The sequence below is a fragment of the Vicugna pacos genome, chromosome 15 (assembly GCF_048564905.1).
Source record: "Vicugna pacos chromosome 15, VicPac4, whole genome shotgun sequence".
NCBI classification, from domain to species: Eukaryota; Metazoa; Chordata; class Mammalia; order Artiodactyla; family Camelidae; genus Vicugna; species Vicugna pacos.
The window spans coordinates 34,076,466-34,100,985 of NC_133001.1; the positions used below are offsets into that span (position 1 = coordinate 34,076,466).

The 24,520-nt window shown below is 44.2% G+C and overlaps 1 protein-coding gene across 2 annotated transcripts in view; it reads right to left on the reverse strand.

The window, feature by feature from the left end:
* The window catches only part of ARHGEF33 (Rho guanine nucleotide exchange factor 33), a 69,814-nt gene that overhangs the window by 3,328 nt on the left and 41,966 nt on the right, over positions 1-24,520 (reverse strand). For both annotated transcript variants that reach the window (XM_031684996.2, XM_031684997.2), the window contains exons 10-17: positions 22,891-23,020; positions 17,728-17,860; positions 16,168-16,251; positions 15,041-15,124; positions 13,223-13,371; positions 12,055-12,219; positions 8,875-9,697; positions 4,374-4,513 (exon numbers count right to left, since the gene is read on the reverse strand). In XM_031684996.2, the coding sequence (XP_031540856.2) occupies positions 4,374-4,513; positions 8,875-9,697; positions 12,055-12,219; positions 13,223-13,371; positions 15,041-15,124; positions 16,168-16,251; positions 17,728-17,860; positions 22,891-23,020 (1,708 nt within the window). The remainder of the gene's footprint in view (positions 1-4,373; positions 4,514-8,874; positions 9,698-12,054; positions 12,220-13,222; positions 13,372-15,040; positions 15,125-16,167; positions 16,252-17,727; positions 17,861-22,890; positions 23,021-24,520) is intronic.

A 24,520-nucleotide genomic window follows, 5' to 3' on the forward strand; every position in this document is an offset into this window, starting at 1 on the left:
AATCAGTGCCACGGGACCCTCTGACCTACGAAGGGTTGGTTTTCTGACTGGAAAGATTGTCCGCCTTGGAAGCTTGAGGAGACATGTACCTGGAGAGGGAAGGGACCAGGGGAACACCCATCCTGTCGGCCAGTTGGTCCCGGTAACCAACAGGGTGACAAATGAGCGTTCATTTAATATGTATTTCTTGAGTGCTTACTGTCCTGAGTACTAAACCTTGTAGCTGTTTACTCTTACATTTGGATGGTCAATTCCTAAGGACAGAACCTAGGACACTGAAGACCCTTAACTTAGTGATTGATTTCAAATGACTTACTGAGAAACATTTATAATCAGGTCTAAGTAATCTAAAATGTTACCCCTTCAACCATCTACCTCAGTTTTAAAGTTACATAAGGAAGTGAAATAGGAAATGAGAGTGAACCCCAGAGTGGGTGAGAATGCGGCAAGACCTGCAGGCAGGCTTTATTTAGGGGGACAGAGAAGAAGGTGAGGGTAAAATGATCAGTTGATTCTTTAGTCCGGCTTTCTGTGATACAGTCTGTTCCACAGCCGAGGCTGGGCAGACGCAAAAACAGTGGACAGGACACAAAAGAAGAGGACTCATTGACACTCAATTATATAGGGCCCTGCAGAAGTCCTCTCTGTACAGTGTGTGATTAAGAAAATAGAGACTTTTGTGGAGATTGGTAGAGGGAGGGTGATGATTGGGAAGGAGATACTCTGAGGCATTTAAGTTACAAAGTGCGAAAGAGGAAGAGAATGGGTGAGGAAGTAGAATTAATCATTTGGAAGTCATATTCTTTGTCTTCCACTCCCCCCAGATTTGAGGATGAAAAGAGAGCTTCTACAGTCCCCGCCCCTAAACTGCCCCACAAAACTCTCTTCCCCTGTGCCCCACCCCCAACCAAGAACACTTATTAGCCTAAGTACAAGATTCATAAAGATGAATGGCATTTGCCTCAGACTTCAGGATGGTCTAGATTTATGTTTTTGAAAGCCTCCAGAGAGAGATCCTTATAGAATGGGATAGTCTGCCTTCCATCCTGCTCAAAGGCAGGGGAGTAAGGATTCAGTCCAGCATCAGCCTATCACATTAGGTCTGTTCCTGGCTTCTAAAAATTCTCATTTAAAAATTTTATAATCACTTAACATTTTCCAACTTGAAGATATGTAGTCTTTTTTCTGATCAATTCTGGGCAGCTTTCAGGGACATGTGACCTGGTGTCTACCCAGGACAAATGTGCCTGAGATAGAAACAATCAGAGCATCATCCTTTTACCCAGATATCCTGGGCATTTTTCAGGATTTTTTTATGATGTCAACTTGACTCTCCCTTCTGAATCCTTGTGGGAATGAGCATTCGGCCCTCCCAGCCTCAGAGGGAAGAGAACCCTTTCTCAGGTTTTCTGTTGCATCTGGCTCCAGGCCTAGCTTCATCCCGAAGCAGCATTCTGGGTGTGTGGGGCCACCAGCCAAACAAGCCCCTACGGATACAAAAAGTGTGTCAGTGTAGACGGAATGAGCCTCCAGAGGGCTGTGGGGGAGGCAGGCAGCGAGCCCCAGGTGTGACAAAGATGGCTTTTCTGGTGCTAGTCCATTTTGGACCTCTGAGGCCAGCCTCTTTTTTTCCATGGTTCCAGTACCCAGAATTAACCACATCTTGAAGTCACAGGGCTTGCTGCCAGCCTGACCTCCCGACATACAGGAGGAGGAGGAGGGGCTGAATGTCTCTGGTTCCTCCCTGTACTTGTCCACATGCCTGGCTTCAGAGTCCAAGTTTCTAATAACGGCTGGGACCAAGCAAGTTACTCACGATTCCTAGACAAATGTCTCACACAGTACACGCACATAATAAAGAATGTTTCATTAAGGAGAAGAATCGTGTGTTCTCATCTGAGTTAAGAGCCACTGAACTTTCTGTGCTATGTTGGGGTCTCCCTGCCCTTCCTCTCCACCTTAGGATAATGGAACAAACTTTTCATGGTTCGTAGATGAAAACACTCAGGAGAAGCTACTCAAACTGCTTATTTATACCCTGCCAAGTCCCCAGCGTGCCACCACATGATGGTGCTCACAGTCCTACACAAGATGTAAAAAGCCAGAGGGAGCAGCCATCTGTGTGGTGCCACCTTTACTTCCATCCGTGTGACACTTCAGATTGTAAATACAAGGGCAGTGCCAGGACTGGTGGCAGCAACAGAACTGATGCAGGAGGGACTAGTCTAGGAGAAAGGATAAAAGGACTGAGGGGATCCACCCAGCCCTCTAGGAAGAAGCCTAAAAAGCTGCAAGAGGGCTGAAAGCAATTAACCAGCAGGAATTTGGAGAGTCCACAGCCAAGTCCTCAGCATCGAACCAAGGGCAGTAGGGGGGCTAGAGAAAGATAAAATCTGGTCTTGTCCATTATGTGTCTTTAAAATTATAGGTCCCAAAGCCATATTCATTTCTTGTTTCAGATGTTAAAAAGATATGATCACCCAGACTGATCTACAACAAAGTCAAGCTACAGAAGAAGCAAATCTCAGGACTAGAACTCACTCGGGCGTCAGTCCCACCCAGGGCGGAAATCCCTTTCATAGCTTCCCTGACCAGGGCCATCTAGCTTCCCCAGAAGAGGACCCACTCCTTCACGCGGCAGCCAACCCCAGTTCCAGGCAGCTGCATTTTTAGAAAGTCCTTCCTCCTACCCGTTGCTCCTAGTTCTGCCCCCTGCATACAGAGAGGACAAGTCCACGCCCTCTGCCTCAGGTAACTGGCAGAGTTTGCTTACATCTCTGCAAAACGGGAATTTGTAAAGGAACCAGTGGTAGATCCGTGACTCACTGCTCTCCAATGGTACCCAGTCACGATAAATGGCACTGGGCAGAAAGTGGCTGTCTGCTTTGGAAATAATGTGGTTTTAAAACAAAAATAAATAAAATTTTAAAAATAAATAAATAAATAAAAATTACAAGATAGGCTCAAGCAGTCCCCTTAGGAGTCTGGAATCCTTAGAAGGATTTAGGAGCCTAATCCCAAGGTCAGGCCGGACAGTTGTTAGCTTCCAGGCCTCTCCCCCCCCCCCCCCCCCGACAAACTCAAGGTAAGTACTGGGTCAGAAAAGACCTAAATCTGTGATCCTAGAGTGAGAGATACAATTCTTAGCTCGTTACCCAATGAATAAAGGGCGTCTGGCAGGAGGCATGCATGCGTGGGCCCAGTTTAGCAAAACTGAAAGGGGGCTCAGGAGTAGGGCTGCCTCTCCCCTTCCCTCTTCTTCCAGGGCCAGCAGGCGGGGACCAACAGAGACCCACTAATCTCAGTACTACCCTCCCCATAGGAGAGGAATTTGACGAACCATCCACCAAAGTCCTCACTCCAGGCCAGCCCCCAATTCTTCCAAGACCATTATCTAAATCAGCCAGAAACCTCCACCCTCAAGGACAAAGTGACTTCCCTACACTTCCTCACTTACCGGCAACTCTCCAGAGGCAGCAATAGTGTCTTTAGCTTTTCCACCCACTAAAATATGAAGACTTAATGTTTAAAACCTAAAGCAAGAACCTCCTCTACCAAGAGAAACTAAGGCACAGTCTCCATAAGGGAGAGGGCAGTCAGCCTGAGGACCAGTGGAGAGGGAGCCAGCCATCTCCCAGGCAGGCAGCGGCCGGCCTGCAGAATCCCCCTACGTCAAATGCTAATGCTCAGCTCTTCCTTCTTACGTTTCATGCTGGGCTTTGGCCACGGTCTCCCAGTCTATGAGACAGTGCTAATAAGTGCTGGCCAAAATGACCGGTGGGTGATTTCATACAGTAAGGACCACAGAAGGGAAATGCCTTGTTTTTGCCTCCTATGGAGTATGGAAACTCCATTAAAGTGATTTTTTTTTTTAACTAGTGCCCAAGCCATATCCTTCAATCATTTCTGCTAGGGACAACATTAGCAGAGGTCCCCCCAAACATGCGCGAGCAACCAGGATAACTACAGGCCCAGCTGGCAGAGCGCTGCGATGCCTGGGCAACTCCCCGCCGGTGGGGAGATTCGCAATAGTGGGTCCCACTCCTCCCGGGCAAAGGGGATTTGACTGTCACCAGCTCACTTCCCAGGGGACCTCCTCTGCTCACCTCTTTCAAGACACATGATTTTGGGAACAAGGAAGGTAGGACTAAAAGATAGAAGAGGCAGAGGACAGAGCTGCGTTTGCTTTTACTCTAGGAGAGTACAGTGAGAAACATCTTCACCTGGCAGGAATCGTGGCTACTGGGTGCAGGCACTGAGCTTTGAAGCAGTTGTGTGAAACCAGGCTACTTGATACTTATGACTGTTAAACCCTCAAGACTCAGCCCACAGGGAAATGAGTTACAATGCTGTCTTGTCTAAGGGCTACTCACTTCTTTTTAAAGAGCTTGCGGAAGGAGCTGCGAAAGCCCCCTTTCTGGTCTTGCCTGGGGTTTTGATCGCTGAAAGATGTTTGTTCGCTTTCTCTTTCCTCCTTTGGACAGAATCTGGTGGCATCTTCTAAGTGCATCTCCTGAAAACACAAGAGAGAGGTGTATTTTTACTCTTTTCCAAAGATAATATCGATCCTGACTAGGGGACAACTTTTTTAACTTTGTCACCGTCCCTCTCCCTCCCTAAAAGACTAACGGTGGGCACCCTGTTCCCCTAAGCAAGCCTAGGCTAATTAAGAATCAGTTGAAAAGAGGAAAATTTTCTCTTGAGTGTAGAGGTATTTTCTACCTGTCAAAGCAAATAGTCTAGAGTAGGATTATGATATAACAACAATTAAAGGTCAGGAAATAAAGGAAGATTAACTTCTTACTCGGGTAACAATACTATCTTGCTGGAAAACCACTAGTAGTTCCCTCAAAGCTCTGGGTATGTTTCTCTCTCTACAAAATAAGAATGTTCCTTGATTATAATACTAGTTTTAAACTTGTGTTCCTAATTCTCCATTTTAGACACTAATGAGGGAAGGCGTTTTTGAGAGGTCAAATTTGTTTAGAAGTAAATGTCAACTAATATTTCCAACCTGCACATATGCCTTTAATACATGTTTTATAATTCTTTTTTTTTTATTTTGATAGAGGTACTGGGGAATGAACCCAGGACTTCATGCTTGCTAAGCGCACACTCTACCACTGGGCCATACCCTCCCTCCCATTTTTTACAATTCTTAATCCATGCTATTTACAGTGTGAAGTAAAAATAAATTTAAAAAATAAGGTCCTCTCTTTTGTGAACTCTTTTTAAAAAGCAGCCAAAAATAGCTGCTTGATTTTGAATCCAAAAAAGAGAATTTGAGAAGTCAAAGCAAAAACCACCATGGAAGTTTCATGAATTGGATGGGTGACTACTTGCTGATAGAGAAGCAAAGAGTGGGGATGAATTTTTTTCAGAAAACATGGGTTTGACTTTGAGACTTTAACTTGGAGTTGTAGTAGCAGAGCTAGAGGTTTTCTGAGATCTTCCTAAGATTCATAACTTAACTGTGGAGATCAGCATCTCGGTGGCTTAGTGCGGTGTTTCTGAAAGTGTGGTCCTGAGGCTACAGGATCAGCTGAGGCTTCTAATAAAACTCAGATTCCTGAGCCCTACCCCAGACTTTCTGAAACAGAATCTCTGAAGTTAGACCTAGACAATGGTTTTGCACACTTAGATTTTGAAAACCAGTGGTTTAAGGTAATCTCCTGCCCACCTGCACTTAATGTTTACATGAATCACCTAGAAATTCTGCTAAAATGCTCAGCACAGATGGAGCCCAAATTCTGCATTTATAACAAGCTCCTGGGTGATAATATTCACTACTAGCCCAAGGACCATAATTAGAGAAGTGGTCCTTTTAGGCACTTTTTAGGAACTAAATCTATTTATAATTTAAGGAAAATATTTCTCTGGAATCACAATCTTGATAATATCTTGCATTTTTATAACATTCTATACTTTACAAAGCATATTCACAAACTTTATCTTCTTTGGCCTTATCCTCACAACAACCCTGTGAGGTAGGTAAAGTACATACTGTCTCATTTTCACAGATGCGAAAACTGGAGGCACAGAGAAGCCAAATGAACTGTCCAAAAGCACACAGCTATTTGGCAACAGAGTCAAGACTAGAACTCAGATCTGACACCTAGTCGGGTGCTCTTTTTTCACTAAAGCATACTGTCCTCTTTCTTGACTCTTAGAGACAGAACAATTTAAAAACTAGGGTTGGGCTGGCTCTGAGGGCAGCGGTGGGAGATACACAGAGTATATTTGAGGAGATGGAACACCAGGAACTTTGCACATCTCAGTAGGAAAGAGCTGATACCTTTAAAGATGGGGCTTTTGAAGGGTTAATCTTTTGCAAGTAAAACCCCCATCTTGCTCCCACCTCAGACACACTCACAAACAGGCACAGATACACACATGTACACGTACAGATGAATGCACACATACACACACACATGCAGGGCCACCCCTACTAGCATGCTCACCCACAGCCTCTGCCCACCTGGACTCTGCATGCCACTTTTCTCTAGGACTCCCACCAATCCACGCCTTCTGAGCTTTTAGAAAGAAAAATTTTATCCATAAACAGAAATATGCAGTGTGAACTTTGAAAAATTCATATGCTTGGAAAATTTACTGATAACTGAAAGAGAAAAGGCCTCTATTAACTGACCTCCATTTGATACCTCCTTGGTGTCACTTTCTGAACTGACTGGACTCTGTCTGATACTGTCAGGGGATAAAACTTGCTCTCTAGTATGTCTGATTAACAGTCCCTGATAAATTGTTGTTATTTGGTATGTCTGATACATAGCCACAGATATTTTACTCATTGTTTGCTTCTCAGCAATTAAAATATTTGCTTAGCAAGTAAAATACTACTTGTTATTTCTAATGAATGGTTTTTGCCTGGCATTTGTTGAGCTCCCAACCTTTCACATGTCAACTAGGGAAAAGAAGACATTTCTATGAACATATGAAATAAAAGCATTCTTTGCAGCTTAAACTACACTAGTTACAGGGTTTTGTATGTAAATCTCTGCCCATCTCAAGTCACTTTGAATTGGCACTATTATTTCCTTTCTACTTCCCTGGTTAATGAACTTTGACACATGCCTAACTTTGATTGTCTAGGTAATTTTGCTTAATGGAGTTTTATAAAGTTCAGGGTTGAATATCGGAGGCAGAAGGAAATCTGAGAATCCCGGGGAGCCTCAGCAGCCTTAGCTGAGCACATGAAGGAGTTTTTACCCTCTCAGGAACAAGACACAGACTTTCATTCCTGGAGTCCAGGTGGGCTGCAAGCTCCAAGGCTTTTCATGTGCCCTTTTCTCTGCCATAATGTCCACTACTCCCACGTGGCACAGTATGCAAAAGGAAAGGCTCACCCTGCTTTATTTTTTGTAAAGGCTCATGAGCCTTTTTTCCTATTTCCCTACCCCACCCTTCACCTAGCCAACTTCTATCAGCACCACGCTCTAACCAACTGAGCTAACCGGCCCCTGGCTCTAGCCAACTTCTAAGCAGTCTTTAAAATCGAATTCAGACTTTCAACTTATCTAAGAAGACTTCCCTGACCACCATCACCTCAGGAGGGTTTAATACCCAGCCTTGTGCTTCCAGAGTTTACTATGATTCTGTGTTTATGTGTGTCCTTCCTGGGCTAAGCCAGTGGTCCTGAGGGCAGAGACTGGATGCCACTTATTTCTGAACTCTCAGCACTTAGCACAAAGCCTGCTTCAAGGCAGGTGCTCAGTGTTTGTTGAAAAATGAATGAAAGAAAGGAGTTCTCACTCACTTGGAAATGGGAACAGGTGGAATACAGGGCCCGCATTCCTGTGGGGAAAACCCCTTTCTCACCTAGGCAAAGGATTCTACAGTGCTGGCTGCAAGTGTTCCTTAGTACAGGTAAAGGCAGTCCGGGACTGTCATTTTCAAGTTGTATAAATCAATACAGAGCTGCCCTGTAAACCCTAACCACCAACTCCAGAATGATAAACAGGAAGGATGGGGGCAAAGGTCAAAGCCACCCTGTTACTCTCTGCTTAATCAGAAATTGCCTTTGCTCCAATTACTTACAGAGAAATTACGTATTCGCTCAGGAACTATTAGTCTTTTGTGGATATGCATTTAAACACCTCTTTAAATACCCCAAGGCTTTTAGACACCAAGGTTAGACATCAAAACACAAAACATCCACATAGAAGCCAAAGAAGGTGTTTGTGAGTCAACACTTCCTTCACTATTTTGTGTTGTCTTTGTCCCACTGGGGCCTGCAAAGTGATGTGACACCCTTTTCCAGGCAAAAGGAAAGCCAGCGGAAATGAATTTAGCTTTGCAGCTAACTTTGCAGGGAGTCCTTAGTGAGACAGGGCAACTTGCCCCTCCCTAGCTGCAAACAAGGGGGGTGTAGGTCAGGGAGTCGGGTAGGCTGGCACACAGGGTTCACTATTTTAAACAGGTAAACAAGGGATGCGCCTAACAGGCAAAGGAAGAAACGGACAGATCGGGGACAAGTGAAGTGCAACGGGGAGGTGCCACAGCTTAAGCAGGCAGGCAGAAAACACCTCTAACTTTTTAATGGGGACAGGGGTGATGTTATGCAGGTCTAAGAGGAACCCAGGTCTTTTTGACGTCATATGTATGTATATATGTATACAGGTATGGTGTGCTCTTGTGTGCTGGTACTGCAGAATGGGCGCTAATACCCGCCTCCCTGGGCCACTGAGGAACAAGCCTTGAACCCGGGCTCTCCCTGAGCATCCTGGTCCAGCCAGGCCTCCGCTCCCACACCTCACCAGCCTGCTTCCCTTCCACGCTAGGTGAGGCCAGGTTGCACCCTGGAAATCTAGGCCCGGGAACGCCAGATTGGTGCGTTTGGGTTCGGTTTTACTTTACCCGCCTTACTTCCAAATAGGTCTGCTTTTCGCTTTGGGACCTCTGTTGGGGAAAGAAGGTCCTGGGCGCGCCGCGAGCGGCGGCTGCAGCGGCGGCGGCGGGGCCGTGCGGCTGCGCGGCGCGCTCGGCCTTGAGCGGCGCGCGGCCGCCGCTGCTGCTGCGCGTGCTGTAGAGGCGCGGGGCCACGCCCTCGGGCGGCGGCGCGCGCGGGAATTCCTTGAGCGAGCGGCTCAGCGGCTTGGCCTTGCCGTGCGCCTGCGCCTGCGCCTGCGCCGCCGCCTCCAGCTTGTAGGCGCCGCTGCTGCCGGCCGGCGACGTGGCGCTCTTGGGTAGCGGCTGCAGCGGGTGCTCAGGCCGCTCGGCCTCCATGGCGAAGCTGACGGGCCGCAGGAAGCAGATGTCCAGGCTGGACTCGGAAGAGGCGGGCGAGCAGTTCTCGAAGAGGGCCGGGGCCTGGAAGGGCTCCTCGTCGTAGGGCGCGGGCAGCGCGAAGATCTCGCCGCCATATTCGAACTCCTCGTAGGCAGCGGGCACGTAGCCGCGGGCGTCGGGCAGGAGCTCGGCCGGGGCGCGCAGGGAGCGCTCCACGTTGCCCAGCGGCTCGGCCGGCGAGGGCTCGAAGTCCATCTCCGGGATGGCCTGCAGGGGCCCGGCGAGCGCCTTCACGTCCTGCTCGGCGGCACAGAACTGCGCCGGCGCCAGGAGGCTCTCGGGCCTCTCGTGCTTTCTGCCCTCCATCTCCCAGTCACTGGGCTTTCCGGGCTGCATGCTCTCCATCAAGCTTTGCTGCTGTTGGCTTTTCTTCACTGGGGGCATCAAATGCCTTTAAAGGGGAAACAGAACGCAAAAGGTGTGCTCACGGTTTGTTGGTGCAGGCCTCTCACCGAGCAGCGGGGCTGAGAACAACACGCTTCCTGCTAGATACAGTTTAGGGGCAAATTGCCAGCTCCTCTCCTCTCCGTCCCCCGCCGCCCCCAACCCAGGCACCTACAAGTTACCCACCAAGCGCCACTGGCTTCTGCGATTACGGAGTTCCTACGAGCCCTGGTCCCCCAAGTGGGAGAGTGAAAGTGACCATCTGTGAAGGGGATGCCAGAAGTACCAGTCTGGGCGAGGACGCACTGCGTAGAGATGGCTGGTAGGCCAAGGTGCTCTTCATTCCCTGTGTGGAAGCCCTGACCCTCCCTACCACGTGTCAAGGCCCCAATGCACCCCTTTTTTCCCTTTCATGCCCTAGTAGAGTCATGTAGAATAATGGAAACAACTTTTGTTCAACTCATGGGTCTTAATGCTTAAGAACAATGAAATTGGCAGATGAAGGAAGTGGGGTACAATCTTGATGACTGTTGAATGTGGATGATGGTACGTGAGATTCACTGTACATTTTACTTTTGTGGATGTTTGAGATTTTCATAATAAAAAACAAATGACTTGTGGCCATAGAGCATGCTGTATCGGTCATCTCAAACTTCCACCCACAAAAGCATTACTAAAGTGAAAGACTGTCACTCTGAATATACCCAACTTCATGGAGGGTTTTTTGTTTAATCATGGATAAAGAATAATTTATATAGCATACCCATTAGATTGGATGTGATTTGCCAGTTCTACTGGAATTTAATTGCCAGACAGATGTGAGTAGACTACTAGATACTGACCCAAACTGGTTATTGTGCTACGTTATTCATACTTGATTCTGCCACAAAAATGCATAAGGAATGAAGATGTAAACGCTAACCTCTGGTGGTCCCAGGATGAAAATTAGGTCTCACGTTTACAGAGGTAAAAAGCAATATTGACTTGAATTCTCTCAACTTGTACGATTGTTATTGGGTTTTTTCCTGGCTGTTTCCCCAAGACAGAGTGCAACAGCCTGGGAAAGCCTTGTTCAGCCTGGATATAATCTCTCGGGATTCATTTTTTGGCTGTATTTGTCTCACTTCAAAGAAGATAGTTTTATCATTGTCTTAACTGCTAAAGTGATCCCACAAAGTAAAATTCTGCTTCCTGGAAATGTATTTTTTCTGTGTGAAGTTCTCTCCCTACGGGAATTCTACGATTTTTTCTATAGGAAGAAAATCATCCTGGGCTCTCTTTATAGGAAGATTAATGTCTCATGGGTTTTCAGAATGATTATGAAATTTTTCCCTCCTGCCTCTACACATTTGCACTTCCATCCCTCGCTCTAAATGTTCTGTTTTAAGAGATGAAGGCAGAAAGGAAACAGGATTTATTTTGTATTATTGATTAGTTGTTCCTTCCAGTGATTGTAATTGGTATTCTAAAAACTAGTGATTAAAAATTGAAATAATCTCAATTGCCTACCTCCCACTTCATTGTAGTTTTAGAAAAGAAACGTAGCTTCTTGCGTGATTTTTCAATTTTCCTTAAGATAAGAAAAACCAAAGTAGAAACTGGTCTGAAGAATTCGTTTTTTGAGAATTGTCTGTATTTGGTAAAGTAGGGATCTGGAATTTCGAGATTTGATTTCCCTTATTCTTACAGAATTCCTGGTTTCAAAGGCAGCCAAGTTGACTTACCCTTCAGAGGTAAAATAAGTTCCACATATGTAAATGGCCTGATCTTTATCCTAAAGATCAAGAAGTTTGCTGAATAAGAATCGAGCTTAGTGTGCAAGAGAGTTGTGTGCAGAAACTTTAAAAGACTGTCAAATCCAGTCACTGCCCAAAAGAGTTTTTGGAGAAGCTATCATAAGCGAAGAACAGAGCTCATGAAGTCGCTTTCTGAAGAAGCTTCAAGGAGAATTGGGAAGGACTAAACAACATCCTGTCTGTATCACCTCAGACCTATTATTTCTCATCCTCAGAGCTCAGGCTTCCTCTGACCCCCAACCAGGATTCCATTTTTCTCCACTAAATCTTTTGGAGACCTTAAGTGTGTTCCCACCCTTCTGATGGGCTGCAAGATGCCTTCCTGTAGTTTTATGGCACTCTCTTCTATTCCAGTACCAGCCTCTAGGCCTGCTGCCTGACTTTAGTACCTTCCTCTGGGATCCAAGCATGGGGTCAGCTTCTTGTCTGGCACATACAGTCTGATGGGGCTGGAGGGAGGAGAGTCCTGTAGATTATACTCCTAATGCAGGCTGGTGTGCTACCCCACACAGACTGCCTGGGACCTGAGGGCATTGCCATTAACCTTCACACAGCAACAGGTACTTACGTGACAGAAGGGCCAGAACTGGGAGCAGAAGGGTAGGGTTGCAGCATCTCTTCTGAGTGGATCCCGCTGTCACGGACAGCCTCAGGCCCTGCAGTGGGAGAAGCATCTTGCCCGGCATTTGCACACTGGGAAGCCAGCCCTTTGTACAGCTTCGCCATGGATGACCTAACAGGAATGGAGGTAATAGTTCTCAGGGTGTACAGTGGGAAATTGGCTCTCTGAACACATAGATTATACCAAGAGATAGTGTTTCTCAGATGAAGCTCAGCTGTAAAGTTCTCTCTCCAGGGCTCTCTACAAACCAGGTTGCTTACATAATAGGGTACAAGCTAAAGGCTGGGTATGAGTAGGAATGCTGATTCATTAGCTGAATTGAGTGTGGGTATAAGGGGGATACGGTGAGATGTCGTCCTTTAGAGGAGCCCTGACTTGGGAGATAGCATCTTTTTCTGGGGTAAAGCACCCACAGAAGTGATTCTGCTTTCCTCGTTGAGTTGGGATGAGGTTGAAGGAAATCCAGGTCATTAGGAAGTTTTGCTAAGGGTTGCTTCTGTTCCCTGTGAAGCCCAGATTCTCCCTAATCAGCCCTTCCTGTTTCTTCTCAGTGTGAAATCCATTCAACTACCACCCCTCCCTTATTTGTTTTATTTCTATCTATGGCACTCATCACAATTTAATTTACTTACTAACTGGCCTAAATAGTCAGCTCCAGGTGGCAAAGATTTTTGTCTGTTTTGTTCTTTGTAGTATATTCAGTTTATAGAACAGTGCCTGATACACAATAGGTGCTCAATAAACATTTCTTGAATTAATGAAAGAAATCACATTCTGACCTTTCAACTGCAGTTTTAAACCTGGCAAGTTTAGTGAAACAACTATTTTTGAAGTGGTTAGCAACATGCAGTAATAGAAGGTCTGTGTAGGCATTAGAGTGAAAGTACTTATTTTTCTAAAGTAATTTCCACCAGGTAGTTAAGTACCTCCTTCCTGTAGCCAGCCTGGCCACCTCTCTTCCCTGCCCATCTCTCTTCTCTTCTACCCCATCACTGCATTTCAGCCACTTTACATACACTGTGGTTACTGGTGACAAACACTCACATTGACCATCTGCATCCCTGGCCTCAGAAACCTTTGATCAACCCTCTAGACTGTACCATTAGAACCTTACTTCTTGAGCTTTTTCCGTTTCTGAATAAGCAAATCCTCATTGCACTGAAACAGCAGGGTGTAGTGTGAGATAAATACTCGCAGGCGCTGAACACACACCAGAAGTAGGTAATAGTCAGGATGTTCCTGCTCTGTGAACTTCAGGACGTTCTGGGTGGAGGAAAAAAGGAAGCAGCAGTGCATAATTAGAATGAAAAGTTTTGTCTCTTCTGTGCCTTGCCTTGATCTGTTGTGAGAGTTTGGTAGCCATTTAATCAAAACAATCCAAATGGCCAACTTAATTACAAACTGTAAGATTGAACTTACTATTATTTTATTACTTATTATTATTGCTGTTCTCTTTGTCCATCACACCACACGAAAATAATAGTCACTATTGCTCCTGTTTGAGTTGAATTTGAACATAATCCCATCTGAAAAATTAGAACGATCTACTAATTAGATCTCTGAGATAATGAAGCCATTGTGACAATTACTGTCTATAAGGATTGCCTTGAAATCCAAAAGAGTCAGACCAATGGTGCAAATGTCAGGCATTTGCAAGGCTGGAAGTGAGGAGATGTTTATGATCCAACCTGGTCTAGTATCCGCCCCCCACCCCACCAATGCCACTCCATTACATTGCCTGCTGTGCTGTAGTGGAACATGCATCCTAGTTGGATTTGGGAAGGTTTTAATAGTTATTGAGTACTTCTTTGCCAAACACTAAGCCCTTTACTTTACTTTCTCATTTAATTTTTACCACAACCGAGTTAGGTAATTATTACTACCTCCATTTAATAAATAAGGAAATAAAGGCACAGTGAAGTTAAATAGTCTTCACTGGGTCATACATCTGATGTGTAGTGGAGGCAGGATTCAAACTCAAGGCAGACAGTAAAACCAGGGCTCTTCCTTACTTATTTAGATACTGCTTGCAAGACCTGGTTTTCAGTCTTAGATTTTTTTACCTACTAGGTGTCTTAACTTGGGCGACTTACGTAACTTCTTTGACTCTCCATTTCCTTATCTAAAAAAATGGTAATAATGATACCCATTTTATGGGATTGTTGAAAAGATTAAGTAAGATAATTATAGTGAGAAAATGATTTTAAGATCTAAAGCCATTCGCAATTGAAAGTCTTTTTAATATTTACATAGGGCTCCTTCTGCCTGAGATAAATCTCAAGCATTTCTGAGATGCTGTCACTGAATTACTTAGGAAGAGGAGTCAGCAATTACACCAGAACAGGTGGGTGGCGGGAAGGAGAGGGATTGGCAGGGGTATTGATGAGTTTCAATTCTGCTGCCTCCAAGGTGCTACCCGCCCTGTGGGAAAATGATGTGAAGAAGTCAGCTCATCAGCTTCTCCGTGCTTCTGTGACACAGGACACGAGCAATGTATTGTCCTGGACGCAGGCCAAAAGAAAGTAGTCAGGATAGCAGGTAAGTGGGAGGCTATATAGATATTTCTCAGATGCCCAGGGGGTAGGGTAGGGGGTGCATTTAGATGGTGGTAGGACCAAGGTGGGAGGGACTGAATTGGTACCCAGGCTCTAAGAGGAGCTGCTATAGAAAGGCCTTGGATCAGCAGAACTGTGGATTGCTGGTAAATGAAGATAAAACTTCATTTTTAGCATCATGAGCCAAAAATTTTTAGAGATTGAGATTTTAGCTCATACCACAAGGCAGAGTTGGAGTAATCATAACAATCTAAATCATTTAAAACACGTTTTAGAAATATTAATGACTCCTTGACCCTTTAGTGTCTTTCAGTTGGAAGCCAAAAGCAACTGTTTATCATGGGGATCAGTTTAGTGGCTTACCCAGCCATGCCTACCTGCAGATGTATCAGATATTCAGGGATGCGCTGCACTATGTGAAAAAACAGTGTGTAGATGTCAGACTTAATCTCTTCATCACCCTAATGAGAGAAAGTTGGAGTCAGTCTTCAGTGTCCCTCCACCTCTGGTTGCAGAGCCCCAGAGTCAAGTCCACCAGGGTAAGAAGGGTTTACTCCCAGAGCATTTTCTTCCTCTAGGGCATCATGAAGCATTGATCTGTCATTGGAGAGGCCACTTATTCAGGGACATGCTTAGGGAGACAACTCTTCTCCAGCAGGGAGCCTATCATATACTTCTTTTGAATCTACCAAGCTTTCCAAATACTCCCTCCTTCCCACCCTCCAACACCGTCTTAGCACACGGCACTCAACAGATTGTGTTTGAATTGACTAAATTCATTACAGTTCTTTAGCAAGTAATCTTTACAGCGGTTTACTGACACGTACTAAGGGTGGATCAGAGCCTCATGAGAATGGAGAAGGGAATATGATTAGAAATTGATCAGCTGGCCTGGCAGCAGGGAACATGTTGGACTCTCTCCATTTCCCTTTCCTTCCTCTCCTTCCTCTCCCCTCCCTTCTCTTCCCTTCCCTCCTTCTCTCTCCTTTCCCTCCCCTTCCCTTCCTTCCCTTCCCTCCCTTTCTCTTTTCCTTTCTCAAATACTTGCTGAGTGCCAACATGCAGTAGGCATACTGCATTGGGAGTAGTAGGGGGTTGAAGTAGAAAATTAATAGAGCCTCTCACCTCTTGTGAAGCTGGATTAATGCTTAGCTTTAAAGCTTCTGATATAGGTCTTCTCTATTTACCTAAAGTAACTATTTATTTATATACATGTTTATTTAGCACCTAACATATCACTGCAGCAATACACCTGTTTACTCTGTCCGTACTTCAGTGGAATGGAACAGAGGGTCAGGAAGGCAGGGCAAAGACCAAAGCAGTGGTACTGACCCTTGAGTGGGCTCCTTTAACCCCAAGGAGGAATGTCAAGGGCTCTGTTCAGGTCATTCCCCAGCCTGGAGAACAAGCTCCGAGTGCATGTGCTGTATCTCCTGGGTGGATGAGCAACGTCATGAAGTTACACGTGTAACCAAAGGGCAGTGCCCGAGTAGAGCTAACTTACCTCCTTCAGAACAACCACGTGAACCAAAGAGATGCATTCAGGCAGGTCCCTCAGGTAAGCAACATAATAATCCAAAAAGTTATTCTTGAAAACAAACATAAAAATGCATGGTGAGAACCTGGAAACAGGAATGATAATAACTAATATGTTTATAGTCATGTGTATCAAAAAGGAGCACTTTGCAGAGATTATTATAATCATTCATTTAATGTATTTATTAATATCTTTTTGGTTTTTTATTCACCTTTAAAAAAATCTTTTTGAGTTTTAAGGAAAATATCCCTATAGACTTAGGAACCAAAATTCAATAGCCCTGCTTTAATGAGAGAACGTGAAATGGTAAACCAAGGCATGGGAGGAGGGGCCATGTTGAAAAAGTACATTTAAATTGTTAAATGATAAAAATGCATATTTCGGTTTTTAATTATTTTTCATTTCAATCATCTACATCCAAATGAGAGCTTTGTCCAACCCACCTCATGGTGTCTAGACCAGTGGTTCTCAACTTTTTCCAGTAATTGCATATTCACCTATGGAATAGCCCCTCAGGAAAACATTCTCACCTTCCAAAGTTATATTCCCATAGGTATAACAATTCTCAGCTCAAGAAAGCATACTGAATACAAATGAGTAAAAGCAGCATTAGAGGGTTAGCATTACATACAAGTAAATAATCTGTAAAGTTTGTATGATTAATTACAGTTGAGAATCATTGATATACAGAGGTTAACTGCAAGCAAAATCTGGCTTGCAAGATAAATTTTAATTAGCCCACACAATATTTTTAAAATAAGAAAATTTCACACAAAATTCTGGATTTCCCTCTTCTCTTAAAAATATCAGAAGATCTAGCATCTCCAGTCTTTTCCCCTACATAATAATTGGATAAAGTTGGGTAGTTTTTCCTTGTAGAAGAACACTTAAGCTCACTCCCCAGCAGTCCACCTCTCATGACAGTCAGCTCACTTCCACTTGTGAATGCCCCTGGCATTTGAATTTGCAGCTTGTGGCGTGGATCATATTTTCTTTGAAGAACATTATAGAGATTTCAAAACTTAGCATCCTTTCTCCAGGGAAGTGAAAACAACAACAACAAAAAACATTCCAGACAAATAGCTGCCCATCACATTTTTAAAAATCTCTAAAAAATGAAATTGTGTGTGAAAGTATATACATATATACAAATCCTCATATATTTATTTTATATGGATATATATGTGTGTATCCATATTTACACACACATACAAATATACACACATTCAGTGGAGGACAATTACAGTACTGTGGAAAGTGATGAAGTGGAAGTTAAAAGTTAAAACTTGGGTTCTAAGTCACAGATCTCCAAATATCCAAATAGCTGGGTGATTTCAGCAAAGTCTTTTAATCTCTCTCAACATCATTTCATTATCTCTAGAATGAGGAGGTTAGACTAGATTGCAGGAGTTCCTCTGCCTCTGAAATTCACCCATTCTAGATTCTCCTTTAAAGGAAACAGACAAAGGAGACACAAATGCATCTAATTCAAGTTTATAAAGGATTGAAAAAAAAACTCACACTTACCTCATCATTTGTTAACTTGAGGAATAAATCTCCAAGGACTCCTTGGCGTGGCCACTTCAAGACCCTTTCCTGCAGAGCATGAAGCAAATCCAGGTGCTGCTGGACAATGTACCGTAAAGAGCCAGGAAACAGGCTTGAAACAGAAGAGAGATGGGATCACACAGACCAGGTGCAGAGAAGGAAAGGCTCCACAAGAACGCATGGAGCAGGTCCCGTCTCCCCAGCACTCAGAATACTGAGTCACAGGTCGGCACTTAGGATTCAGAAACACAGTTGGCCGTTGTCGGCCTCACAGCAGCTACCCTCAGACTCTAAAGGGACCCCTTGACTGTGGCTCCTATACCAGTGTTTATTCAACTAGTGAAGAGCACATCACTTGAACAGCCTTTTTAAAGTATATGTATTTATGTGACAGTGGACACTTTAAGGGAAATCTTTTTCAGTGTTTTAAAGTGATTCCCACTTGATATGCAAATCGTCTATTCTAATTAATGTTGCCCATGACCGCACTGGAGTGGCACTTGGTCATCCTTAGCTACTGGGTAGGAGACTGTACTTAAATAAGTAGGAAATTTTGTTTAAAGCTGACAACTGCAAGCTCAAGGAAGGAGGACATAAAAGTATTTCTTTTTCCCTGTCCTTCAGATTCTGGGAGGAATCTGGAAAAGGATGGAGTCTTGCCAGGGGAGGCTACGACAGGTCCTACCCTGCTACTCCCAGGAGTTTCACTGAGCCCCCTTCTTGCTCTGACTTGCCTCTTCCCCCATCTCAGTGTGTCTTGTTTTTTTCAGAGGAAATGAAGGGAAGAGGGGATGGGGTGGAGACAGAAAGAGAATCACAGGAGGAAGGAGAAGGGGGATCGGATGGAGAAGGCGGTGATCAGAAGCCTACGAGAGTGAGGAAGGAAGAAATAGAAGGAATGGAGTCGTGCTGGTCTGCAGCAAGGATTTCAGCCCTAACTTGGTAACTTAAGTCTTCCTGTGCTTTCAAGATCCCAGGTTAACAAAGATGAAAGTGATGGCCTCCTTGTCCCTGAGAGCAGAACTTATTTGGATATTTCCCCAGGGTCTACCAAGCGTAAATTAGTGGACAGTTGGGGTGCTTTGCCAACCCCAAACAAGCAGACTTTTATTGAGAACAGGAGGAAGGATGCCAATTTGAGAGGTGTTTTCAACCCATCTTCAAGCAAAGTAAAGACGCCCCTGTAGCTGTAGCTTAGAGAAGATACACAAACGCCCCCAGCCTTCCATGAAAAGATACAAGGTTTCCTTCCACTCCTGTCTTACCCCCTCCACCCCCTGTGTGGTGAGTCTCCACCTGAGATGCTGATCTGTAGCCACAGGAGGAGGGGCCACTGGATCTGACCTCTTACGCTGGTGCAGTGGGCTTGGAAGATCTAAGTAAGCCCCGTCCAGATCAAGGGGAACTTGGAGGGGTGGCTAGGAGACAGTCTGACTGGGAGACCATAAAGCTGGGGGAGGAAGGCACAATGAATCCGACTGAAAAAGTGAAACACTGCACCAGCAAAAGGTCTAGATGTGAACAATTTCTCCCCACCCAGAGGCTAACAGTGACTCTGGGTGATGTTCCTGGTGTGACCCGGAGAGATGTTAGGGCATCTGACGTGGAGAGACCTGACTCTTTGATGGGTTGTCAGTACAGGTAATGTCTTTGGTTATCTCTTTTCTTTTTCTCCCCTTCCTTCCTGTCCTTTCTTCTTTCCTTTCCTTTTCTTTCAGGAAAGCTGCCTTCAACCTGCAGAGTTGGACAGCTGGTATCGCAGTTGGAGCCCACATGGCTCCTGGACTGTCCGTTGGGGTAACAGCATGATGTTTCAAGACAGGGTCAGAAAAGTCTAATGCTCCCATCAGGCACTGTGGAAGCACGTTACCCGAAGAGCAGTCATTTATGGTGGGTTCTGAACCAAATATTGAAAACAGGCTTAAGATTTTTTAAAAATTTAATAAGGATAATAATTGAAATCGTGGAAGAGTGTGGAGGAGGTGAGCCAGGAAGTGGAGGACAGAATGAGAAAGAGGCAAGAAGCTTGGACACACTTAATCTGTTTCACTATTTTGCCTGAAGCCAGACCTGACTTTCAGAAGCAACTTTTTCAGTAAGACAAAAGGATTAAGAGCTTGATTTATTTTCTATTCCTTACCTTGGGTGAAATTATGGCAGCATGAGTAGTTCATTCTTTCTAAAGCTTCTAAGGTTATTTTAACTCCCACAATACAGTACTTAAGCAAGGAGGGATACAAACTGAAAGCAATCAAGGAAAATCCAGTTATAGCTTAAAGTTTGTAACTTTGTTTTTGGCAGTCCAGTATTAGGGCCAAATTAACAACCAAGCTTCAGCTGTAAGATGTAACCAAATTTGAGGCATTGATAATTAAAACACGTGCCATCTGGTGGTGATCTGAAGCATACAGCTCGTTGAATTCTTGGTGGATGTGGCGCCGGGGTCTAGCTTCTAAGGCGGACCAGCAATCATGCAGAGCTGACTTTGCCCCCTCCTGACAAGGGTTCGGACAGGACTGTTTGAGCCTGAGGTTATGACTCTACGTGGATCAATCAGACCAGGAAAAGCCAACTTCTCCGTCCTCCTACAACTGAACAACAGCCCGCACGTTCCCCTAAGGCTTCCGCTGACCACCTGTGCCCCTGCAGTGCCCAGCCATTTCGGCTGTGGCAGGGCTGGGTCGAAACAACCTGAGGGGGCTCCTGAGCACTGCTGAGAAAAAGAATTCATTTTTATAGGTTTGAGAAGACGGGCAACCTCAGATTTGAGTGCCAGGTATGTAGTTTGTGGTGGGTGTTATTTTCAGCCCCAGGTGACTTTTCCAGGGGGTAGGAAGTGCTGAAGTTTTGCAGTTTGTGACGGGAAAGATAGTAAACGTTAATAAATTTATTTGTATCTTTGTATGGGAGGAAGAACACCAGTAGGGACAAGGAATGATCTTGTCTGCCCTGTATTTCATTCAGCTGGTCTATTTAAGTAAAACACACATGGAGCCTTCAGAAAGCTTAGAAAAAAGAAGAAACACAGCAAGTGAAGGAGGAGGGTGAAAATCTAATGCCAGGTAGAACAGGGGCAACCCGGCAAAACTCGAAAACCAGAGATTTCATATTAGTGCTAAGAATAGTGAGCTGAAGCTTTTCTCTTCTTGGGCCATGAAAACAAGAAAGAGGGTAGCAAATAACGAACATGAATAGCATCGTCATGGGTATGAGAAGTAGCCATCATCTTACTGTCACTGGGGATGGTACGGCAGTTTTAATTTGTATTAATCTCAGGATTTGGGGGAAAGGCTCACTTTTTCCTCAGTAAAGGGTCATGAGAAGTAGGACGTGACAGCAAGTAGAAAAGAGCCTCAGTGAGCTGAGATCATATTCCTACTCGATAAGTAAGCAGAGATCTGAGGTAAGAACTCACGGGCTGTTAAGAGAGAAGCCTGAGTTTTGAAACTGGAAGAGACAGAAAGTCGACTTCTGGCTGAGACATGTGGCATACTGCTCTTAGTCACGGTGGCATCTTTGAAACTACGAGGTCCTTAGAGAAGCTGTGTGATGTTGAAAGAGCGCAAGGCCCAGGGTCAGGCAGGGCTGGGTTTGAATGCCAGTGCTAATTGACTGTGTGCCTTTAATCCTCTCTGGACCTGAGTTTCTTCATCTACAAAGTAGGATTCACAGGGTTTCTGTGAAGATTTCATGGAGTCATAAACGAAGTGCCAAGCATGGGGCCACATTACTGTGTTCAACAGTAAATAATCCTCCTTTCTCTCCTCGCCCCATCCCCAGATTTTTAGAGACCAGAAAGGGATGCTCCTGGCTGGGAAGCTTGGATGTGGAGGCAAAGCCACATCAAAAGGTAGATTGGGTTTTAGATGGTAAACTGAGCAGGCCTTTGGTAATAGCAAGAAACTAGAGGCCAGAGACTTCTCAGAGGGCTGAAGGGGCAATCTGGGAGGGTAAGACAAGCTTGACTGGGATTAAGGAGGGGGAATTAAGTGGCCAGATGGGAAAGGAAGGACCAGCAAGAATCGGAGTGCCACTGAGAGAAGATGAGGCCCAGTCCAGAGCCTGTGTTGGTCACAGCTTTAGCCGAGTCACATGACCCTTTCTGCTCTTTGTTGCTTTCTATTTTGTGTATATAGTTTTGCAGTGAAATAATTCTCGAAAATAGTTGAGCCATTTGTGGGTTTGTTAGGGAATGTTTTCTCACTTCAGTCACTTACTTAGATAGGGGCAGCGTTGTGTTTTGGTCCTTGGGGTGTGTTGCTGGCAGCTGCAAAGCCCAGTAAATTGGGAAGGGGGTGATAAGGATCAGGAAAACATCATCAGGGCTTCCCTAGATAGATTCACAATTTATGAACTGCCAGTGTATATTACCTGATAGAATATTTAAAGTAATAATGCCGTATTTGTCCTTAATAGCCTGTCATCCAAACTTTCCATTTATTTGGATTGGCCTTTTCCTTAATTGACTTGGGTTACTGTGTCTTTATTACATTAGTTTTTTTCCACCAAATCATAGTTTCTCCTTCCTGCTTTCTCCCAAAAGAGAGAGAAGCAGAAAAAAATCTAAAGTTTGTGAACAGATAATAGATCGAGGAGTATTGTAACCCTGGGGCTAGGGTGCTGTTACATCTGTCACAGACTCTATGGAAACATTGCTCCACAGCTCAGGTGCCCATACTCACAAATTATCCAGGATCATGTGAACAAATAAAAAGAAAGGTCTAAGTTCAGAGTTATATCAGCACTGTATCATTTATCCAGTAGCCACTTCAGAACTCCATTGCATCTATACCCTTGTACTTCCACGAGAAGTGATCCCAGGCGTCTTCCATGATCCCAGGGAACATGAGGATGGCAGCAGATGGCAATGTCTCCCTCCCTGTAGCATTTACTCCCCCTCTAGGTTCCTAACAAACATGCTAGGGACACTGAAAGCCCCAGAGGCTACACTCATTTTCTTCTCTGCTTACTGTCTAAATTTGAGACTTGCCAAGGGTTACCTGCTGTCACTGCCTAGTTTTCTTTTCAAAGACTGTTTCTGGAACTCTTTATAGGTCTTAGAATTCCCGAAGTGGAAACAGTAAACAACTTACCTTAAATTTTAATCAATCTGAAAAACAAAGGCAATGAATACATGGATACCTTCTCTCTTTGGGATTCCTCTTTCCATCTGACCCCTGGAATGTTGCCTTGATCTTCAGGATCAGAGAGATGTTAATGACATATTTTCTTTCTGATTCAAGCAGTTCTAGAGCCACAGTCTGTCTTTTAGCTGTAAAAACAAACCAAGGAGGGAATTTTTGTTAACCACTCTTCCCTGAAACCCAATTAAATGATAGGAAGCAATAAAAAGATACTGAAAGTGAAATAAAGAGACACCAGCAAGTTTCTGGAAGATGGAAGACAGAATGGAGGCATGGTTATTAATTCAGCACAGTAAAGAGCACAAAACCCTCTCCTTTGGTGTTTTCATCTGCAGATGGAAAATCTGAGAAGCAGAAAGGCTCAAGGATCATTGGCACCAAGGCATTACAGAAAGTACAAAGAAGGGCCAATGCTGGAAACCGGAGAGACGGTCTACATAAAGTGCAAGTGGACCTCCAGCTCCCCACCCCTATGCCAGTTGGCTTCCTCATTTCTACCCCATGGGAAACAAGAAGAATTAAACTAGAGAAGCCCAAGTCTTTGGTACATGGGATAAATACATCAGACATGGTAGAAGGCAGAGTTGAGATGCTAAAATGCAAAGAAGAGGACTCAGAGAAGGCTTGCATACTGAACAGTGAGCTCCCTCAGCCCCTTTTGCTGCAGATCCCAGAATGCCAGCAGCCAGACTTACACTGCCCAGGCATGAGGCAGGAGGATATTTCACTGGAGAAACTGAACTGTCCAAGCAAAAAAGATCTACAAACACTGACATAAAGAGGTCACCTATCAAAAAGTTAATTTGCCACCTGGTTAGCCAATAGTGAAGTCTACCTGTTGATAACCTTAGCCAACACAAAATTTTTCGGTCTCTTTTAATTCAGGGCCCTTTCTTGGGTATAAATAATTAGCTAAGAATCCTCAAACATTTGAATCAATCTTACAACATAAAAGAAAAAGAAGGGAAAAAATATATATATATACTTTTTTTTTTGAAGGAAGAGGGGAACCATGAATAAATAGAGACAATGCAGAAAACAAAAGAAAACTTTTAAAAAAATCTTATAATTAATATCCTCAAAGAGTTACCAAAAAAATAGCCATTTAGTAATTACAGGATGCTATTTTTTAAAAAAGACAAACAATAAAAAGGAAGAAACTTTTTCGCATTTTTTAAAGGAATAGAAGATAAATTCAAGGAAGCTTGCCCATCTACCTCCTACCCACTCCACCCCCCCAAAAAAATCAAGAGAGAGACATACAGCAAAAGATGGTAATGGAAAAGATAAATCCAGGAAATCCAATATAAATTAGTAGAAGTTTCAGGTAAAAGAAAGAAAATGAGTGAGAAGATATTATCAAATTAATAATAGGGGGGAAGGATATAATTCAGTGGTAAAGCAAGTGTTTAGCATGCACAGGGTCCTGGGTTCAATCCTCAGTACCTCCATTAGGAAATAAATAAACCCTATTACCTCCCCTCACCCCCCCCAAATAAAAAATTTAAAAATTAATTTAAAAACATTAATAATAGAAAAAAATATCAGGACATGTATTTCCAGAGGAAAAGGCTAATTGCACTCAGAATAATTAATGAAAAACCTGCCATGTCATTGTAAGGCACACT